The sequence below is a fragment of the Pollachius pollachius genome, assembly GCF_949987615.1.
Source record: "Pollachius pollachius genome assembly, chromosome: 16".
Lineage (NCBI taxonomy): Eukaryota > Metazoa > Chordata > Actinopteri > Gadiformes > Gadidae > Pollachius > Pollachius pollachius.
The window spans coordinates 866,561-883,508 of NC_136949.1; the positions used below are offsets into that span (position 1 = coordinate 866,561).

Consider the following 16,948-nt stretch of genomic DNA (forward strand, 5'->3'; position numbering starts at 1 on the left):
CGGCTTGGTCTCTCGTGTGTGTGGGTATACTTGAAGCATTTAATAATGGAAGAGCAAGCTACAGACTGAGGGAGTGAGACACAGGGAGAGACGGAGTGAGACACAGGGAGAGACGGAGTGAGACGGAGAGACGGAGTGAGACAGGGAGAGACGGAGTGAGACACGGAGAGACGGAGTGAGACACAGGGAGAGACGGAGTGAGACAGGGAGAGACGGAGTGAGACACAGGGAGAGACGGAGTGAGACACAGGGAGAGACGGAGTGAGACACAGGGAGAGACGGAGTGAGACACAGGGAGAGACGGAGTGAGACACACGGAGAGACGGAGTGAGACACAGGGAGAGACGGAGTGAGACACAGGGAGAGACGGAGTGAGACACAGGGAGAGACGGAGTGAGAGATGGAGTGAGACACGGAGAGACGGAGTGAGACACGGAGAGACAGAGTGAGAGACGGAGTGAGACACAGGGAGAGATGGAGTGAGACACAGGGAGAGATGGAGTGAGACACAGGGAGAGACAGAGTGAGAGACGGAGTGAGACACGGAGAGACGGAGTGAGACAGGGAGAGATGGAGTGAGACACAGGGAGAGACAGGTAGAGACGGAGTGAGACACAGGGAGAGACGGAGTGAGACACAGGGAGAGACGGAGTGAGACACAGGGAGAGACAGGTAGAGACGGAGTGAGACACGGAGAGACGGAGTGAGACACAGGGAGAGACGGAGTGAGACACATGGAGAGACGGAGTGAGACAGGGAGAGACGGAGTGAGACACAGGGAGAGACGGAGTGAGAGACGGAGTGAGACACAGGGAGAGACAGAGTGAGAGACGGAGTGAGACACAGGGAGAGACGGAGTGAGACACAGGGAGAGACGGAGTGAGACACAGGGAGGGATGGAGTGAGACACAGACCCTGAGGTACGACATTCAGACTCACTTAATAATTCATAAAGTTCAGCCTGATTATGTCTTCTTCGGTTGTTATCGTCCTCACTACTAAATTAGTACAGGACTCCTCATTCACTCATAGCTCAGTATAAAATTAAATAGGTTATATTCATAATGCCCCACCTGGGATCAGTACAGTTCTATCATATATTGGTGAACATATCTTTACCTGGCTGTCTGCTCTCTCTCCTCCCTTTCTCGCAGCTCCCAGACACTAATGACAGCCTCTCTCTCTGTCTCTCTCTTTCTATTTCTCTCTCCTCACTCTCTTTCATTTTCCTGCCCCCTCTCCCCTTCCCTCTCCTCCCCTTCTCTCTCTCTCTCTCTCTCTCTCTCTCTCTCTCTCTCTCTCTCTCTCTCTCTCTCTCCCTGCCGTCAGGACCACCTGCTGTCTTGCCTCTATTTCATGCTACATTAGGTGTGTGAGTGTCTGGAGAGGGCATGTGCACATGCATGTGACATGGAGGTTGCAACAATTGTCCTTAACAACCATCTTCAGGTCGGAACTATTAAGTTCATCAGAATGTAGCGATGTGCTGTTTCGTGGGAGAGAGAGAGAGACGGAGAGGTCTCGCCATCTCCCCGCTCCGACGCTATTTTATCCCAATTACGATTCCCAATGAATAAACAAACAGGCGTCTGTGTTTATGCGAGCATGTGTTAATATAAAACACATCCGCACTCACACACACACTCGGCTCTGTGTGGTGAGATAATTAAAATGCTGAATCAACATTTAATTATTCTATTCGTATCTCCCAGCAAGTCGTTTAAATTCCACGCCAGCCTTGGTGAGTGTGAACACGACTATCCACTGACTTACCCAGACTACTAAACCCAGTGACCAGACAACTAACTCCAGAGCCCAGACTAACCCGGACTACTAACCCAAGTGACCAGACTACTAACCCATATATCCCCAGAGACCAGACTTCTAACCCCAGTGACCATACTAACCCAGACTTCTAACCCCAGAGAACAGTCTAACCCAGACTCCTAACCCATACTACCAACCCAAGACTAATCCAGACCACTACTAATCCCTCTTTTAATGTGATGGGCGTGATTTTGATGACTGTACCTCTCGGTCCAACTCTCCCCGTGCGAGAACCTGATTGGCTGATCTGCATTTGACTCCCTGTCTCTTGCGGGGCGATTTACATCTAATAGGCCTACTCATATTCAGTTATAAAAAAAAACAACTTCAAGGTTCAAGTAGAAAGACGGGTCATCACCAGTAGAAGTGGGCACCGCCTCCTGAGCGCGGCAATCCTGCGCTCCAGTCTCGCGCAGCGCTGCGCTCGGAACGCATCCTGCTCGCCGGGAAGACCTCCGTCACTGTTTGCATGTTCACGTGTTTCTTCTCACCGGGAGGACATTTCCTTCGTCTTCTAGAGACTCTCCACCCGGCACGAGGTCCGCTGAACCGACCCGATGAGAGGAGATCTTCGCTGAGAAGGCGAGTAACACGCACTGTGTTGGGAACTACCGGGGGACCTTTAAAGCCTGTATTGGGGACTACTGGAGGACTGTTATGTGTTCTGCCGTTTGACCCCTCCGTGCTGGTGAGTGCCTGCCTCGTAACCATCCCGTCATAAACCCGAGAGATCCGTGGATTGATCCCAGAGTCGATCCCACTTGTTGGTCTCCCGCAGGTGATCATTAAACCCGCTGATGGAGGTGAGCGATACCTGCGCTCTGATGAACTGCGGTTTGACTTAGATTGATGATAATAATTGGGTTCGATTCTTTATGGATTGTTTTGTCTGCCTGTGGCCATGCGTGCGTCTTGGGTTTGATGTAGCGTCTAATCGGATCATTGGTAAGGGCTGCAGGGAAACAGTTTGAAGCCAAAACAGATGTTGATTAAAATAAATACATGAACGAACTTCCGCTGATTCAAAAGCATGAGCTCGTCCCTGATTAAGGGGTCTTTGAACTCACGAAATCTCGGAGACGCGACATTTTCAGAGACCCTACAACGTCATGGTGATGTGACCAGAATAAGGTTTAGGAAGTTGAAAGGTCACAATCTATTATATGCATGCAGATATAACTATCTGCTTGCATATATACTACATGGTGATCGACCAGCTAATCTCATAACGGACTCGAAGAGTAACTGTGCTGTAGGTTACACCGGGTTTACCAAGGACACACTGATGGATTGAATAACATGAGCGTGAACGACACCAGGTTCATTCAAATCTGCGTCTCAAAGTTAAACTCAGTTTAGGATGGGTAGGCGACAGCTCCTCTCCCCTCCTCTCTCCTCTCCTCTCCTCTCCCCTCCTCTCTCCTCTCCTCTCCGCCCTCCCCTCTCCTCCTCTCCTCTCCTCTCCCCACTCCTCCTCTCCTTCCCCTCTCCTCCTCTCCTCTCTCCTCCTCTCCTCCCCTCCTCTCCCCTCCCCTCTCCTCTCCTCCTCTCCCCTCTCCTCTCCCCACTCCTCCTCTCCTTCCCCTCTCCTCCTCTCCCCCTCTCCTCCTCTCCTCCTCTCTCCTCCCCTCCCCTCCCCTCCCCCCTCATTGGCTGAGTGGCATCATGTGTATTGAGTCTCAACCACCACTTATCCTAGTGAGTTTCCTGAAGAGTTTGAAGGAGTTTGTTTTTATTAACTGTCATTTATTCCGTTAATTTACGCCAATCCCGGCGTGCGTGGGAAGAGGTTTTCGGTAGCGGGAGCCGCAAACTCAAACTCAAAGTTTAGGTCAGAGCGCCTAATGAGCGACGTATGTTCTCAGGGAACCCATCCTTCCATTTTCCGGTTGCGCACAACAGACGCTGCATTGTGTAACGAGAACCGTGTGAGGTTTTGCCTTCAATTTTAGGTACTATGTTTCGTTTCTTCTAAAAGATGTAGGAATAGATTTACAGCATCAATAAAGATTAAATCATACTAATGACAGTCTTTCTCTCTCTCTCCTTTCTCTCTCTCTCTTACCTCCCTGACTCTCTCTCTCTTTCTCCCCCCTCCATCTTTCTCTCAACTCTCTCTCTCTCTCTCTCTCTCACAGTCTCTCTCTCTCTTTCTCTCTCGCTCTCTCTCTCTCTCTCTCTCTCTCTCCCTTTATGTCTCTCTCTCTGTAAGCCAGGATTAACTCCACCTGACTGCAACAGGATTACTGCTGTTTGATTGTTCGCATGATGTCATCCGCACTATCTGATCTTCTTGTCTGGGTGGGATGAGGAACATGAGTTACATACCAGCTCTGGCCTGGTTCATTACGAGGAGCCCTGGGTTAGGTCAGGGCTAGGCCCCGATAATACCCTATCCAAAATGGCTGAACCGCATGGTTTAGCCAATCGCATTAGAGCATCAACACCGTAGCTTGGCTGTGTGTGCGAGGCGTGCGGGTATGAATATGAATATGTATTGGCCCTCTAAGCTGCTGCCTCCGACATGGCCAACCCTGGTGCTTCTCCAACCGCCCTATTTATTCTGCTGCAGCCATGAGGGTAAACCTGAATGGGTCTCAGCCGGCTGACAGCGGTGCGGATCACACGGGGGCTTTGTGGAGGACCAGCGCGGGCTTCCTGTGTGATCCGAAGCCTGCGCCAGCCTCCTGTCAGCCGCGCACCGCGTCCTCTGGGATGCCAAGTAGATGCAGCGAGCACGAGCGCACGCACCCACACGAGTTCGACGCACACATACATGCTTACGTACACACGCGCACGCAGGCTTACGTACACACGCACACAATCGATTACGTACACACACACACACACACGCATACACGCACGCACGCATGTTTATGTACACACTTACGCACGACGCACGCAGACACTGTGGTAGAAAATAACCGCGTTCTATCACTTCAACTAATTAAGAGAGCAAAAGAAATCGAGGGGTCCGGAGCAAGTATGACAAAAAAGACTTGATCGTTAAAAAGACAACAACAAAGCCGAGTAGTTTGCAAAGCACTGCCGGTCAACAGATCCCGGCCTCTTTTTTATCCTCACGTACAACGCTGTTTCTTGTGAGGGGTCCGCCCACGGCCCCCCATGGCCGATCAATCATACCTTCCTTCCCACGAGTGGCCGGCGACATTGATCAATACCCCTGGCATGGGGTCAGTACACTTTGACCCCATAACCTTTGGTATTGTGTTGGCTTCTCAGCTCTCAGCTCTGAGAAGCCAACTCAGCTCTGATCCCAGACTCCCTGGCGCCGTGCCAAGTCCTAGATGAGAGTTCAGAGGCGCTTCTAGCTGCTTTCTACCATTAGATATATAGGCCTAATAATAATCATGGTTTGCCTTAGAATATAGTCATTCATTTCTTCCATAACACTGGTATACACGCACAAGCTGGCGGGCGTGTCGACACCAGCACAAGCACATACCGGCAGAAGCGTGCCAATACTCGCGCAAACACGCGGTAGCAAACACACACCTGCCACGCGCTGGACACACGCTCCCACGAGCGCACACGCCGGCCTGCACACACCACCGCAGGGCCCCGTGTCCGCGCACATGGGGGCCCTCACGCAGGCGGGAGGGTCACTGGGGAGCCCGCAGCCAGAGCTGCGTCTGCTCCTCAGTCTCCAGGGGCCGTCAGGTGACCGCGTCATGTGACCTCTCCTCCCTCCCTCCCAGCAGGAGGCCCTGACTCTCCCCCCCCGCACCCCAGCATGGGGAACGAGAGCCTGGGCCCGGAGTACCTCCCCCACCACCTGCTGCGGGGAGACCCCTTCGCCTCCCGCCTCTCCCCCCTGGCCGACATCACGGCGGCCCTCTACATCGGCATCATAGGTAAGAGGAGGAGGTCTAGAGGAGGTGTAGAGGAGGAGCAGGAGGTCTAGAGGAGGAGGAGGTCTAGAGGAGGTGGAGGAGGAGGAGGAGGTCTAGAGGAGGTGGAGGAGGAGGAGGAGGAGCAGGAGGAGGTCTAGAGGAGGTGGAGGTCTAGAGGAGGTGGAAGAGGAGGAGGTCTAGAGGAGGAGGTCTAGAGGAGGTGGAGGAGGAGGAGGAGCAGGAGGTCTAGAGGAGGAGGAGGTCTAGAGGAGTTGGAGGAGCAGGAGGTCTAGAGGAGGTGGAGGAGGAGGAGGGGGAGGAGGAGGTCTAGAGGAGGAGGAGGTCTAGAGGAGGTGGAGGAGGAGGAGGTCTAGAGGAGGAGGTCTAGAGGAGGTGGAGGAGGAGGAGGAGCAGGAGGTCTAGAGGAGGAGGTCTAGAGGAGGTGGAGGAGCAGGAGGTCTAGAGGAGGTGGAGGTCTAGAGGAGGTGGAGGAGGAGGAGGAGCAGGAGGTCTAGAGGAGGTGGAGGAGCAGGAGGTCTAGAGGAGGAGGTCTAGAGGAGGAGGAGGTCTAGAGGAGGTGAGGAGGAGGAGGTCTAGAGGAGGTGGAGGTCTAGAGGAGGAGGAGGAGGTCTAGAGGAGGAGGAGGTGGAGGTCTAGAGGTGGAGGAGGAGGTCAAGAGGAGGAGGAGGAGGTCTAGAGGAGGAGGAGGTCTAGAGGAGGTGGAGGAGGAGGAGGAGGTCTAGAGGAGGAGGAGGTGGAGGAGGAGGTCTAGAGGAGGTGGAGGAGGAGGAGGGGGAGGAGGAGGTCTAGAGGAGGTGGAGGTCTAGAGGACGTGGAGGAGGAGGAGGTCTAGAGGAGGTGGAGGAGGAGGAGGTCTAGAAGAGGTGGAGGAGGAGGAGCAGGAGGTCTAGAGGAGGTGGATGAGGAGGAGGAGCAGGAGGTCTAGAGGAGGTGGAGGAGCAGGAGGTCTAGAGGAGGTGGAGGAGGAGGAGGAGGGGGAGGAGGAGGAGGAGGTCTAGAGGAGGAGGAGGAGCAGGAGGTCTAGAGGAGGTGGAGGAGGAGGAGGAGGAGGAGGAGGTCTAGAGGAGGAGGTCTAGAGGAGGAGGAGGTCTAGAGGAGGTGGAGGAGGAGGAGGTCTAGAGGATGAGGAGGAGGAGGAGGTCTAGAGGAGGTGGAGAACTATAGGAGGTGGAGGAGGTCTAGAGGAGGTGGAGGTCTAGAGGAGGTGGAGGAGCAGGAGGTCTAGAGGAGGTGGAGGAGGAGGAGGTCTAGAGGAGGTGGAGGTCTAGAGGAGGAGTAGGAGGTCTAGAGGAGGAGGAGGTCTAGAGGAGGTTGAGGAGGAGGAGGTGGAGGTCTAGAGGTGGAGGAGGAGGTCTAGAGGAGGAGGAGGAGGTCTACAGGAGGAGGAGGTCTAGAGGAGGTGGAGGAGGAGGAGGAGGTCTAGAGGAGGTGGAGGAGGAGGAGGTGGAGGTCTAGAGGTGGAGGAGGAGGTCTAGAGGAGGAGGAGGAGGTCTACAGGAGGAGGAGGTCTAGAGGAGGTGGAGGAGGAGGAGGAGGAGGTCTAGAGGAGGAGGAGGTGGAGGAGGAGGTCTAGAGGAGGTGGAGGTCTAGAGGAGGTGGAGGAGGAGGATGTCTAGAGGAGGTGGAGGAGGAGGAGGAGCAGGAGGTCTAGAGGAGGAGGAGGAGGAGCAGGAGGTCTAGAGGAGGTGGAGGAGCAGGAGGTCTAGGAGGAGGAGGAGGAGGAGGTCTAGAGGAGGTGTAGAGGAGGAGCAGGAGGTCTAGAGGAGGAGGAGGTCTAGAGGAGGTGGAGGAGGAGGAGGTCTAGAGGAGGTGGAGGAGGAGGAGGAGGAGGAGGTCTAGAGGAGGTGGAGGAGTAGGAGGTCTAGAGGAGGTGGAGGAAGAGGAGGTCTAGAAGAGGTGGAGGTCTAGAGGAGGAGGAGGAGTAATTGAACAAGAGAACAGGCTCATGCTCCGGTTCAGGGAGAACATGCGGTAGAACGGTTCCTCTGTAGGCTCAGACTCATGAGGACCTGATGGAGGCCATGCTGGCTCTGGTTCAGCTGTAGAGCTCCTGGCCCCTGGCGGTTCTACAAACACGTTCTACAGACACGTTCTACAGACACGTTCTACAGACACGTTCTACAGACACGTTCCTCTCAGACGTTCCTCACAGAGAGGGATGTGTGTTTAATAGTGAATGAGTGATGTGTGATCCATAGTGAATGAGTGATGTGTGATCCATAGTGAATGAGTGATGTGGGTTTGATAGTGAATAAGTAATGTGCGTTTCAAAGTGAATAAGTGATGTGTGTTGATAGTGAATGATTGATGTGTGTTCCATAGTAAATGAGTGATGTGTGTTTGATGGTGAATGAGTGATGTGTGTGTGATCCATAGTGAATGAGTGATGTGTGTGTGTTTGATATTTTCATAGTCAATAAGGTATATGTGTTTGGCAGTGAATGAGTGATGTGTGTTTGATAGTGAATAATGTATGTGTGTTTGATGCTGAATGAGTGATGGCAGTGGTGGTCCCAGCCTCCGGGGGCGGGGAGAGGAGCTGACTGCCTCGTGATCTCCTAGCATCACGCTCCACCAGTAAAACTAACGCCCACGCTGGTTAGCTCCAGATCCTCAAGGGCCTCAGCCGAGGTCTTCCAAGGTTCAGGTCCTCAGACACAACCACCACTTCATAACTCAACCACCACTTCATAACTCAACCACCACTTCATCACTCAACCACCACTTCATAACTCAACCACCACTTCATCACTCAACCACCACTTCATAACTCAACCATCACTTCATAACTCAACCACCACTTCATCACTCAACCACCACTTCATAACTCAACCATCACTTCATAACTCAACCACCACTTCATAACTCAACCACCACTTCATAACTCAACCACCACTTCATCACTTAACCACCACTTCATCACTCAACCACCACTTCATAACTCAACCACCACTTCATCACTCAACCACCACTTCATAACTCAACCACCACTTCATAACTCAATCACCACCTCATCACACAACCACCACTTCATCACACAATCACCACTCCATCACACAATCACCACTTAATCACACAATCACAACTTCAACACATAATCACCACTCCATCACCCAATCACCACTCCATCACACAATCACCACTTCATCACACAACCACCACTTCATAACTCAATCACCACCTCATCACACAATCACCACTCCATCACACAATCACAACTTCAACACACAATCACCACTCCATCACACAACCACCACTCCATCACACAATCACCACTCCATCACACAACCACCACTCCATCACACAATCACCACTTCATCACACAACCACCACTTCATAACTCAATCACCACTCCATCACACAATCACCACTTCATCACACAACCACCACTTCATAACTCAATCACCACCTCATCACACAACCACCACTCCATCACACAATCACCACTTCATCACACAACCACCACTTCATAACTCAACCACCACTCCATCACACAGGGCCACGGGTATGGATCAGGATGTTATTTCTGAAGGGAGTCAGAGCTCAGGCTATTGGCCTGTGGAGACTGACGAGTCATGGATGGATGGATGGATAATAGAGAGATGGACGATGAATGGAGGGTGGATGGAAAGATAGAATATTAATAACAATAATTTGTTAATTGTGTGATTATCAGTTCATAATTTAATTAAGAAGAATAGGAGCATGAGAACCTGGCCTCATTGACCATGTGCTGCTCCTCCCCCCCCCCCTGCTCCTCGTTAAGATGGCCATCCCGTTAATGGTGACTCCTCCCCCAGCCCGGAGCGTCTCGCAGCGTGGTCTCAGTGGGGCCGAGTCTACTCAACACAACACTCATGATATATGAGCTACATATCCAGATGTCTGCATGTATGGTGTGTAGTGTGTGTGTGTGTGTGTGCGTGCATGCGTGTGTTTGTTTGCGGAGCCCTACAGCGCTCTAGAGACGGTGGCCATAAGAGGTCAAATGTCAACACAGGTCACATGCTATGGCATTCCACACACGGCTCAGCACTGTAACACACAGGATGTGTGTGTGTGTGTGTGTGTGTGTGTGTGTGTGTGTGTGTGTGTGTGTGTGTGTGTGTGTTGGGGGATAATGTGTGTGTGTGGGTATATCTAGGCTTTTATCTTGATGACCTCTCGGTGTGATTATGAGATGTTGTGTCGGTTGCTATGACGATGTTGCTACTAGGCCAGAGGCTTCTCTGTGTTATGGTCTGTTGTTCCGAGATGTTTTGCCCGTTTAAGTTTGCATTGCATCATCACCTTGATCATGACGCAACATCAAGACAGCATCATCATCATCATCATCATCAACATCATCATCATCATCATCATTATCCTCACCATCATCATCATCATCATCATCATCATCATCACCATCATCATCATCATTATAACCATCATCATCATCATCATCATCATCCTCACCATCATCATCATCGGGGGGGCGGGGGTCGAAGCTGTTGCTCCGTAGAAGGATGGAGGAAGCAAGCTCTTCAGGGTTACCATGGCGATATCAAACACACACACACACACACGCACACACACGTGATGAACGGGGAGCAGACAATATCACTGTTTACCCCAAATAGCTTGCTTCCTGAATCCTTATACACACTCACACACACACAAGCTCAAGCACATGCACACACTGTGGTACCCTGGCACGGTGAGCGAACAACCTCCTTCCAAACAGGACACAACTTCGCTGGGCAAAAACCAAAAAGGCACGTTTTAAGAACACAAAATCAAACAAAGTCTCCCACTGAAAAAACACAAAGAACGGAAAACCTGGGAGGAATCGACGGTCGTATCCCTCTCCTTGCCCGAGCCACATGGCTAAGAGAGCCCCGAATGAGTGGAGAAGCAGGCTATTCAAGCCCTGCTTCTTCACCTGTTCCTCAGGTGCTCTGCATGTCCTTAATTGGCCCGGGCCGGGTTGCCACAACACACACACACACACACACACACACACACACACACACACACACACACACACACACACACACACACACACACACACACACACACACACAGGTAGCTATGATAGGCCTGTGGCCTCTTCAGGAATCCCCGGCTGACTCTCATCATGAATCACCACGGTAACGATTGCCTCCAGCAAATCGTTACTTAATGGCCCCTGATTGGCTGATTGGTCACTGAGGAAACGGCTCAGAGTGGACCAGGGATGAGTTGAAGGTGACTAACGAACCCAGAGAATCCATCAACATCCTGTTGAGCTTTGACCTCTCAGTGAGCAGAACCTCAGGTCATTAATTAACCGATGTAAGTCGCTTTGGATAAAAGCGTCTGCCAAATACCCTAATTGTAATTGTAATTGTAATTGTAATTAAGGAGCAGACAGGGGGTACAGAGACAGCTAATTCTCTCTCTGTCTCTCTCTCTCTTTCCACCAGGTATCCTGTCAGCTACAGGTAACGGTTACGTTATCTACCAGTCCTTCAGACGCAAGAGCAAGCTGAAGCCCCCAGAGATGATGACTGTTAACCTCGCCGTCTTTGACTTCGGCATCTCAGGTTACTAAACACATTAACACTAACAACACCTTCCTGTACAGGTAACTAAACACACCTATCTGCTTTATAAGAGTAGAACGAGCATGATTTATAATAATTACATTAGTCTTGATGTTTGACCTTTGACCCCTGACCCGTCTCCATAGTGACAAGCAAGCTGTTCTCCATGGTGTCTTGACCTTTGACCCCTGACCTTTGACCCCAGTGTTCAGCAAGCCGTTCTTCATGGTGTCTTGACCTTTGACCCCTGACCTTTGACCCCAAAGTGTTCAGAAAGCCGTTCTTCATGGTGTCTTGACCTTTGACCCCTGACCTTTGACCCCATAGTGTTCAGCAAGCCGTTCTTCATGGTGTCCAGCTTCTCCCACCGCTGGATCTTCGGGTGGCAGGGCTGCTGGTGCTACGGCTGGGCAGGGTTCTTCTTCGGCTGCGGGAGCCTCATCACCCTGACGGTCGTCAGCCTGGACCGCTACCTGAAGATCTGCCACCTGTCCTACGGTCAGCAGGTCCATAGTACCACTGTACCCTGTCCTACGGTCAGCCTGGACCATAGTACCACTGTACCCTGTCCTACGGTCAGCCTGAACCATAGTACCACTGTACCCTGTCCTACGGTCAGCAGGTCCATAGTACCATTGGTCCCTGTCCTACGGTCAGCCTGGACCATAGTACCACTGTACCCTGTCCTACGGTCAGCAGGTCCATAGTACCATTGGTCCCTGTCCTACGGTCAGCAGGTCCATAGTACCACTGTACCCTGTCCTACGGTCAGCCTGGACCCTAGGAGCACGGTTCAGTGCCCTGACTGAAGGATCTAAGCGCTATACTTAGAATTGTTTCAGAATTTTCTTTCACTTTCTGGATTCAGATCTGTAGTCCTGGTTCCTCAGGTTCTAGATGTAGTCCTGGTTCCTCAGGTTCTAGATGTAGTCCATACTAGGGGTTCTAGATGTAGACCTGGTTCCTCAGGTTCTAGATTTAGTCCATGCTAGGGGTTCTAGATGTAGGGTTCTAGATGTTGTCCTGGTTCCTCAGGTTCTAGATCTAGTCCATGCTAGGGGTTCTAGATGTAGGGTTCTAGATGTAGTCCTGGTTCCTCAGGTTCTAGATCTAGTCCATGCTAGGGGTTCTAGATGTAGGGTTCGAGATGTAGTCCTGGTTCCTCAGGTTCTAGATCTAGTCCTCACCCGGTCCCTCCCTCAGGCGCGTGGCTGAAGCGCCAGCACACCTTCCTGGTCCTGGTGGCGGTGTGGTTCTACGCGGCCTTCTGGGCCTCCATGCCCCTGCTGGGCTGGGGGAGCTACGCCCCGGAACCCTTCGGTACCTCCTGCACCCTGGACTGGTGGCTGGCCCAGGCCTCGCTGTCCGGCCAGACCTTCGTCCTGTTCATCCTCTTCTTCTGCCTGGTCCTGCCCACCGCCATCATCGTCTTCTCCTACGTCAACATCATCATCAAGGTCAAGGCGTCCATCAAGGAGGTGTCCAGCTTCGACGCCCGCATCAAGTCCAGCAACGTCCTTGAGATGAAGCTGACCAAGGTGAGGGTCAGGGGCTTCTGAAGGAACTGCAACACGGAGGTCCTCTGGGGTCTGAGGATCAATATGATACAATCACAACACAAAAGGGACGGGGGATCGATATTATGTAAGCAATATTATATTCAAGGTTGAGAAATCAATATTATATAATGCATATTATATAAAGGGACAAGGAATCAATATATATAATCAATATTTAATTAAAGGTTGAGGAATTGATATTATAGAATCAATATTAAGGGTTAAAGGGTTAACTTAAGATCTCCTATTATACTACTTTTCTGGTCTTAATTTCTTATTAATGACTCCTATAGAGCAACCTGACACGAATCACAGCACAAAAAACGATGTCGATTTTCGGGAAACTCTTCCTCTCACCTTGGCGCTTTCAGCGTTCTCCGTCGACACTCGGCTTCGTCCTCCTCCGCCCCCTCGCCCCCCTCCTGCCAACCCCACTCCGTTGTGATTGGTTACCCTCCGGAAGAGCAGGTTGCAGCATTACCATACATGGAAAATCCGGATTGTTCTACGTGGATAGATCCCGGAAATTTGACCATGTGAATGGCGACCGGCGTCCCTAGTGTTTAGCGCTCAGCACAGCCGACCCAGACGGCCAGCAGGGAACACGTCTAAATGCATGTATGTCATTATTTAACACTTTAGTAGGTTAAACATGACTATAAATCATTGTAACAACGTTTAAAGGTCATAAAAGTCGAAAAAGCACAATAGGTTCTCTTTAATCCTTCGCATTGAAGGTGGGAGGTCAGGGTGGTGTTCAGCCTGAGTTCAGGGTGGTGTTCAGTGCAGAGCAGTGTGACTGTGTGCTGCTGCTCCGTCTCTCCACCAGGTGGCGATGCTGATCTGCGCCGCGTTCCTGGTCACCTGGATCCCCTACGCCGTGGTGTCGGTGGTGTCGGCGTTCGGACAGCCGGACTCCATCCCCATCGCCGTCTCTGTCATCCCCACCCTGCTGGCCAAGTCCTCGGCCATGTACAACCCCATGATCTACCAGGTGATGGACCTGAAGATCTCCTGCAAGAAGCTGTCCTGCTTCCAGAACGTCAAGAAGAGGACGCACTTCAACACCTCCAGGTACCTCCTCCCTAACTCCTCCCCAAGGTTTAGCTGCTGGTTAGAGAGTTAGCTGGTTAGGTAGTAAGCTGGTTATATAGTTTGATGGTTGAAGAACCATGAAGAACCACAGGCCTTCAGTCAAACACCGGTTAAACCTCCTGGTTCAGCTCTTTGGGAGAACTCACTGGTCCTGAAGCCTCCTGAGATGGGAAGCCTCATGTTTGAGTGGCCTGTAGGTTCTCAGTGGTCTGAGGGTTCTCAGTGGTCTGTAGGTTCTCAGTGGTCTGAGGGTTCTCAGTGGTCTGAGGGTTCTCAGTGGTCTGAGGGTTCTCAGTGGTCTGTAGGTTCTCAGTGGTCTGAGGGTTCTCAGTGGTCTGAGGGTTCTCAGTGGTCTGTAGGTTCTCAGTGGTCTGAGGGTTCTCAGTGGTCTGTAGGTTCTCAGTGGTCTGAGGGTTCTCAGTGGTCTGAGGGTTCTCAGTGGTCTGTAGGTTCTCAGTGGTCTGAGGGTTCTCAGTGGTCTGAGGGTTCTCAGTGGTCTGTAGGTTCTCAGTGGTCTGAGGGTTCTCAGTGGTCTGTAGGTTCTCAGTGGTCTGTAGGTTCTCAGTGGTCTGAGGGTTCTCAGTGGTCTGAGGGTTCTCAGTGGTCTGTGGGTTCTCAGTGGTCTGTAGGTTCTCAGTGGTCTGAGGGTTCTCAGTGGTCTGAGGGTTCTCAGTGGTCTGTAGGTTCTCAGTGGTCTGAGGGTTCTCAGTGGTCTGTAGGTTCTCAGTGGTCTGTAGGTTCTCAGTGGTCTGAGGGTTCTCAGTGGTCTGTAGGTTCTCAGTCGTCTGAGGGTTCTCAGTCGTCTGAGGGTTCTCAGTGGTCTGTGGGTTCTCAGTGGTCTGAGGGTTCTCAGTGGTCTGAGGGTTCTCAGTGGTCTGTAGGTTCTCAGTGGTCTGTGGGTTCTCAGTGGTCTGAGGGTTCTCAGTGGTCTGTAGGTTCTCAGTGGTCTGTAGGTTCTCAGTGGTCTGAGGGTTCTCAGTGGTCTGTGAGTCCTGACTCCGCCCTCTCTCCCCAGGCTGTATGCTGTGTCCTGCTCCCTGAAAGGCCGAACCCCAGCCAATGAAACGCCACTGGAGGCGTGACTACGGACCAGACACCTTGATCACATCACCACATACACAAACACACACACACACACACCATCACACACACAAATACACACACACACACACACACAAACTGCCTATTCACACCAGCAGCGAATCAGCAGCGAGTCTCTTCTTGGCTCCTCCCACTGCCAGTCCTCTCTACCCAGAATGCTCTTTTCAAGGTCATGTGACGGATCGGCTCAAGGCCTGTTTTGAAGCGGGACTCTTGAGGAGGCATTTAAACCTCTTGTGTTCGTTCGACTGCTCCAAGTTCGAAGATCAGAATAAAACTTTTGTTAAATGTGATTGACTACACCCCAGGAGACGCCCAGGATATATCTGCACAAACAGACACTTTAGCACAAAGCCTGCCCCCTGGTGGTCAAGTTAAGGTGGGGCGGACGTTTCAACGACAGCCTCATCGCAGGCTGCAGGTCAAGGGTCAGAGTTCAGGTGAGTGTTAAGGTTCAGGTTTCAAGGTTCACGGTTAAGGCCGTGTTCACATCTAGCGTTTTTTTAAATCTGCCAGTGCTTGTTTTACATTATATTCCTATGGAGCAGAGCGTTTCTGGAAAAAGTCAGGGCCGTTTTTTAAACGCCTCTCCCAGCGTTTTTTTCTGCCGTACGGAGTGTTGAAAAAAGTTCAACTTTCAGGAAGAAAGCGGCCGACGTCAGGCGTCTTTTTGGCAACTGACCAATCACAAGCGGAACATTGACACTTCGTCACGAAGGAAACTCTCAACTGTCAAAACAAGAAACAATGGCGGACAAATCACTCGGGAAAGTGCCGGTGGAGCGGTTAATAGTCCTTAAACGTGAAAGAAAATAACAGAACATGTCGAGATCTACGACATGTCTAATGGGCTCTAGCCTGGATACGTAGTAGGCGAGTAACGTCGGGTCTAGAATGGGTTCGTTGCTAGGCGATAGAAAAAACGCTCTCTGCGCTTCTGCGATGTGAACACGGCCTTAGGCTTTAGTTTGTAGTGGATGATGGTTTCTCATCTCAGACCCCAACCTGCCGCCGAGCTTCTGAGGGATGAACTATTGCAATATGTACGAAGTCAGTGGAAGTCTTGGAAGATGGTGAATGAACTGCAATAACCGGAACATACGCTGGGTGGCGTAGTTTTCCTTCCCCTTGAGTGGAACTGCAATTATGTGCCCGTTACTTCACCGCTTCACCACTATTGACATTTGAACACAACTGCGATAGCCTCTAGACACTAGTATTTATAACAAATAATGAACTCTTTGTTTCTTGCACTACTGCACAATCGGAACTGCAACGTATACATATAATAAATCAAATAAAGGAGAAGACACGGGTGATGGTCGGCCTTATGCCGGCTCAGGCCTCTGGCGCCCTCTTGTGGTAGGAATATGGAACACGGGTGGGAATTTATATCAACATCCGTTCAGGGATTCATTGCATTAGTGTATCATTGGGAAATAAATAGATATAAAGTGCATTTAGGATTTGCTCATGACTTTACCTGGGTAAATATTCAGATTCACTCGTAATTTGAGGTTCGATCTCATTAATGTGGAAGGCATATTCTTGGTTAACAAAAGGACTGACATGTCTGATGGTCTGCGGTGGACAGACGGATACGAACAGCACAAGATCAACAATGTGAACATTATCGTATCATCCGAAAAGATCACAGGATTTATCCCAGGGAAGTGAATCCGGAACACATGCGATAGGTGAACGGGTGGAAGTTGTGTTCCCGCAGACGACATGAACAAGTAAGTCAATCTAAATGGGTGTGTGAGCGGGTTAGTGTGTGGACCCGGCCGGGAGAATCTTGTGTGTACCTGTGTCTTACCGTTCTGTGCTGAAACAATAAAAAACGTCCTTTATATATTGAATCACCGGAGAGCGTTAAGGAGATGATTTGTGAACCTTTGGATCTTAGCTGTAAGTTGCTGTAGCA

The 16,948-nt window shown here is 51.1% G+C and overlaps 1 protein-coding gene across 1 annotated transcript; it reads left to right on the forward strand.

Annotated features, from left to right (window-relative positions):
- Positions 1-5,581: 5,581 nt before the first annotated feature.
- On the forward strand, positions 5,582-15,043 carry opn5 (opsin 5; the record flags this gene model as incomplete). The annotated part of the gene is made up of 6 exons (XM_079753605.1): positions 5,582-5,702; positions 11,147-11,266; positions 11,594-11,764; positions 12,470-12,804; positions 13,655-13,899; positions 14,936-15,043. 6 exons carry the CDS (start codon positions 5,582-5,584, stop codon positions 15,000-15,002), a joined length of 1,059 nt encoding a protein of 352 aa, XP_079609731.1. The 3' UTR covers positions 15,003-15,043.
- Between the last annotated feature and the right edge of the window lie 1,905 nt (positions 15,044-16,948).